General features: G+C 38.9%; 1 protein-coding gene across 1 annotated transcript in view; it reads left to right on the top strand.

The window, feature by feature from the left end:
• The window catches only part of acbd6 (acyl-CoA binding domain containing 6), a 52,149-nt gene that overhangs the window by 5,894 nt on the left and 40,255 nt on the right, over positions 1–6,000 (top strand). Inside the window, exon 4 of the mRNA XM_034149796.1 lies at positions 2,705–2,781. Within this exon, the coding sequence (XP_034005687.1) occupies positions 2,705–2,781 (77 nt within the window). The remainder of the gene's footprint in view (positions 1–2,704; positions 2,782–6,000) is intronic.

The raw sequence follows: 6,000 nt of genomic DNA, 5'->3' as shown, positions 1-6,000 counted from the left end.
GATTAACAAGAGCCACAAATGAAGGAGCTTCATGTTTAATATCGGCCTGTGTGCATAATGTCGGACGTTTATTAGCTATGAGGTCATGTCTTAAAGCCCTGGAGGCTTGTTTACAAAGAAATACACAATTTAACTTAATTTGCAACGTGCACAGGGTCGGGAGTTACAATTACTAAAAATGCTACCTATTCTGAGTATCACAATATAAAGTAACCTGATTACTTTCTGTTACTTTTGGATTACCTCAACATCAAATGCAATGCAAATAATAAACACAAGAGAAAATGAATATCAATAATATGTTTTTTAGTGAAGTAACACATGTAAGACAACAGAACATTGTGACCTTAGAAAAGTAGAAACCAAGATATTTAGGATCAGAAATGATTTTATTGATTGGAAAACCAGCCTTTCATGAAGCAGATTCAGTCTGTACACGAACACTGAAACCCATGAGCACAGACTAGAGTTTAAAGAAGCAGGAATGAAATCTGAGCTGACAGGAAATGCTCCGTTTTAGTTTAACACACACAGTTAAGCTCACACACACTATTTCACTGTTTTTCTTTTTGTATTTACTTTCTGTTTTATTGTGTTGCTCTGTTGGAGGAGCCTGTGACCTCAGATGTTCATGTTCCTAACTAAACTGTAGCTATGTACGTATGGCCAATAAAAGCCTTGAACCTTGAACACACTACTTTATGAACATGTAGGTTGTAGTAATAACATGTAGTTATTTCTAAAAAGTCCGAATTATTTCTAAAAATTTAGAAATTTCAAAACAAATGAGAATTTTGAAAAAGACATCTGGATTCTCAGAATTGTTTTAAGCAGATTGATTAGGGCCACGTGTATATATATAAAAAAAAAAGATCAGGCAGTATAGGCGTATAGATTCACAGTTAATTAGCCTACACAGAAGAGATAACAGCATTTTTATAAAGTGGTCTAATCTAATAGATAGATAAAATAAAAAGTGAGAACCTTTTATAAAGAAGTTAGAATTCGAAAAAAAAACGATAAAAATAGAAAAAAATGAGAATTTTGAGAACAAATTGAGAATTTTGTGAAAAAAATGAGAATTTTGAGAAAACATTTAGAATTTTGAGAATTTCTTTCTAGATTTTTTAGAAAAAAATGATTCTGGGAAATTTTAAAAGAAGATAATTAGGGCCACGTGTAAAAATTCAGTCAGTAGGCGTAAAGATTCACACTTACAGCATTATCCTACAGAACAGAAGAGATTACAGAGAAGAGAGAACAGCTGATCCACTCAGAGATTTTGTGAGAGAATTTTGAAAAATAAGTTAGATTTACAAGAAAACCTTGCGAATTTTGAGGAAAAAAATTAGAATTTCGAGAGAAAAAATTGAGAATTTTGAAGAAAAATGATATAATTTTGAGGAAAAATATTAGGAGGAAAAAAAAGTGAAGTTTGAGAAGAAAATATTAGAATTGTGGGGAAATTATTAGAATTTTGAGAAAAAAATCGGGATTCTGGGAAATGTTTAAAGAAGAAGATAGAGCCACGAGAGAATTTTTGTCAAAAAGTTAGAATTTTGAAAAATAAGTTAGAATAGAAAAAAGTCCGGAATTTGGAAAAGAAAATCAAAAATTTGAAAAGAAGCCTGTATTAGCCAACAGAACAGAACGGCTCACAGAGAAGAGACAACATCTGATCCTTTTACTACAAACACGATATGCTCTTTTTAGGTTTCTACTAACATTGTAATCCTGCTGGTAATCCAACATTTTTAGACAGGTAAAAGTCATCTCTCTTATTAAAGGGGACCTATCATGCAAAATGCACTTTTGTACGTCTTTTATACATGAATATGTGTCCCCGGTGTTCCAGGGAACTCACCAAGTGTCAGAAAACACAACCCTCTCTATTTTCCTCCATACCCAAATCTCTAAAAAAGGGGCTGCAACGGATCTGATAAAAACTGATCCAGATTTGAACACTGTCCTGACGTCAGGACGGTGTCGCTACGGCTATTGGGCCAACTCCACCAATCAGGAGGAGACAGCCACGGCCATTGCCGTTCGAAAGCGCTGGAGACGCTGTAGTACATATGCCAGGCCAGTAGGTGGTGCTGTTCTGCCCTTATCTGCCCTTGCAAAAACAGAGCTAGAAATTGTCAAATTGAGCAAAATGAGGCATGGCTAAAATGCATGATCTGTTTGGTATTTTGAAAAAAAAAAGTATAAATATGCCTTATATAGGTATGGTCCTACACTATATTATTCAAATATAGCATGATAGGTCCACTTTAAGTAAGGGAATACAGGTACCATCTGTTACTCCACAGCCTGGCTACAGGTACATGAACCCTAGTGAAGCCTTTTCTATTGTATTGAGCACACAACAACATGAGGTCAGTACTTTTCTCCGTATGTGGCAAAATTAGAGCTAAACTAGATTAGGTTGGTGTTTCACACTAGCTCTCAGAAGACGTTTGTAAACCATGAACAGTGCTGGAAATTAACTTTGTACTGTGGTTGTTGGATACCAAAATCTAACAGCGTCTGATTAGATAACTTTTTCTTTTTGGGCTGCTACTTGCCTATTTCACTCACATTTGGCTGCTTTTTGTGGCTGGCTTTCAAACCTGTAAGTGACCAACATCTGTTTTTGAAAATGTTGTGTATGAGGCGGATATAATATATAGTGCTAATGTGTGACTGTGTTTTAATTTGACAGAAAGGACGAGGAGCAAAGAGAAGAACAGGCTTCGGAGGAGCAACAGTCAGCTCTCTATACCAGGAGGAGATGATCAGGTACACACACACACACACACACACACACACACACACACACACACACACACACACACACACACACACACACACACACACACACACACACACACACACACACACACACACACACACACACACACACACAGACAGGTGTATATCAGTTAGGGATGGGAATTTGAAGGCAAATGTATATTAGAATATTCGACCCCCCAAAAAACGGTTAACCGATTAACCGAAATGTACATATTCTATAAAAAATAAAATAAAATGTGGGAAACATTTTTACAAAAAGAAAAAAAAAGAGATTTCATTTTGAAAAATAAATAAATACATGTTCAAATAAGTATAGAAACCAAGTCGAATTTGTCAAATGTATTGAACTGGTGATCACAGTTTGAACAGTTGACAGCTATTGGCCTACAGCTTTCATGCTTAAAACATAACTTGGTTTTCTGATGGATTTGGACATAAACGCGAGTGAAGTCTAACCGGACGTGAGAGAGAGAGACCAGCACCTGCAGCTCTGCCCGCTGTGAGGGACCGGTGAGCGGAGCAAAACACACCTTTAGACCTAACACACTTAGCTATGGCACTGTCGTATACATTGAATTATTCCATTTGATCATATGTAATCAACTTAGGCACCCCTCCCAAAAAAAAAATATTCATAACTCATATTCTCATATTCGAATACCTGAATAATTTCGAATATTCGATTAATCGTTCCCATCCCTAGTATCAGTATGTAGTGTCTCTACTTTAAAGAGTCCTCTCCTGCTGATGTTCAGGTGTATATCAGTATGTAGTGTCTCTACTTTAAAGAGTCCTCTCCTGCTGATGTTCAGGTGTATATCAGTATGTAGTGTCTCTACTTTAAAGAGTCCTCTCCTGCTGATATTCAGGTGTATATCAGTATGTAGTGTCTCTACTTTAAAGAGTCCTCTCCTGCTGATGTTCAGGTGTATATCAGTATGTAGTGTCTCTACTTTAAAGAGTCCTCTCCTGCTGATGTTCAGGTGTATATCAGTATGTAGTGTCTCTACTTTAAAGAGTCCTCTCCTGCTGATATTCAGGTGTATATCAGTATGTAGTGTCTCTACTTTAAAGAGTCCTCTCCTGCTGATGTTCAGGTGTATATCAGTATGTAGTGTCTCTACTTTAAAGAGTCCTCTCCTGCTGATGTCCAGGTGTATATCAGTATGTAGTGTCTCTACTTTAAAGAGTCCTCTCCTGCTGATGTTCAGGTGTATATCAGTATGTAGTGTCTCTACTTTAAAGAGTCCTCTCCTGCTGATGTTCAGGTGTATATCAGTATATAGTGTCTCTACTTTAAAGAGTCCTCTCCTGCTGATGTTCAGGTGTATATCAGTATGTAGTGTCTCTACTTTAAAGAGTCCTCTCCTGCTGATGTTCAGGTGTATATCAGTATGTAGTGTCTCTACTTTAAAGAGTCCTCTCCTGCTGATGTTCAGGTGTATATCAGTATATAGTGTCTCTACTTTAAAGAGTCCTCTCCTGCTGATGTTCAGGTGTATATCAGTATGTAGTGTCTCTACTTTAAAGAGTCCTCTCCTGCTGATGTTCAGGTGTATATCAGTATGTAGTGTCTCTACTTTAAAGAGTCCTCTCCTGCTGATGTTCAGGTGTATATCAGTATATAGTGTCTCTACTTTAAAGAGTCCTCTCCTGCTGATGTTCAGGTGTATATCAGTATGTAGTGTCTCTACTTTAAAGAGTCCTCTCCTGCTGATGTTCAGGTGTATATCAGTATGTAGTGTCTCTACTTTAAAGAGTCCTCTCCTGCTGATGTTCAGGTGTATATCAGTATATAGTGTCTCTACTTTAAAGAGTCCTCTCCTGCTGATGTTCAGGTGTATATCAGTATGTAGTGTCTCTACTTTTAAAGAGTCCTCTCCTGCTGATGTGCAGGTGTATATCAGTATGTAGTGCCTCTACTTTAAAGAGTCCTCTCCTGCTGATGTTCAGGTGTATATCAGTATGTAGTGTCTCTACTTTAAAGAGTCCTCTCCTGCTGATGTTCAGGTGTATATCAGTATGTAGTGTCTCTACTTTAAAGAGTCCTCTCCTGCTGATGTTCAGGTGTATATCAGTATGTAGTGTCTCTACTTTAAAGAGTCCTCTCCTGCTGATGTTCAGGTGTATATCAGTATGTAGTGTCTCTACTTTAAAGAGTCCTCTCCTGCTGATGTTCAGGTGTATATCAGTATGTAGTGTCTCTACTTTAAAGAGTCCTCTCCTGCTGATGTTCAGGTGTATATCAGTATGTAGTGTCTCTCCTGTGACATGTCTCCATGCTTTAATGTTCAAAAAGCTCTTTACTTGTCTCATACTACCTGTGCTGCAGCACCTCTTTTCACCCTCTGTCTGAAACCAGAGCCCAGGGAACAGGGACCCAAAAGACACAATAGGGCTTCTTAAACTCTGTGTTCTTAGGTTGTGTCTCCAGAGTCCAAATCCTCTAAATGCAGTGGATCAGACTCTGTTTCTCCGTCCAGCAGCTGAGGTCACCTGGACCTCACTCTGGCTTTGTTAACCTCCCGTCTCGCTGTATCTGATTCCATTCAACAGACCGTAACTGCAGTCAGAGCCCGGAGACGTCATACACTCCTGATTTATGTTAATGAAATATATCCTCCATTTACTCGGCCTGGCAGACTTACTCAAGCTTAAAAAAGCCCATCTTCATTTCAATGGAGAAAGAGCTCTTTTGGAGATGAAAATGAGATGTGTGAATCCTGCAGGTTTTCCTCCTAAATGGCTGATTAGTATGCGAAGCTCTGAGGGGGGGGGAGGCGGCCAGAGTCTCCCTTTTTTAATTACTTTTTTGGGGGGGGGAGTAGGGGGGTGAAAGTACAGCAGAGGGAGGCAGGTACAGCAGGTTTCCCAGAACGATGTTTCTCCCCTTGGTGATTTTCCAGCAGCAGCGACTCCCCGAGGGGAAAACCAGCAGAGAGGAAGTCATTAACATCACACACACACACACACACACACACACACACACACACACACACACACACACACACACACACACACACACACACACACACACACACAGACACACACACACACACACACACACACACACACATAAACATACACTTGCCACTATACATCGACACGATTGCATCCGAATCCATGCAGAACCTTCCGGAACTGTCACACTCACTGCTCTGCTGCATTTCAATTTCCTCTCACGCACACTCCATATTAAACAGC

Source organism: Trematomus bernacchii, unplaced genomic scaffold (genome assembly GCF_902827165.1).
Source record: "Trematomus bernacchii unplaced genomic scaffold, fTreBer1.1, whole genome shotgun sequence".
Lineage (NCBI taxonomy): Eukaryota > Metazoa > Chordata > Actinopteri > Perciformes > Nototheniidae > Trematomus > Trematomus bernacchii.
Note: the sequence above shows the minus strand (reverse complement) of the source record. Positions and strands in the feature narration are given on the sequence as shown.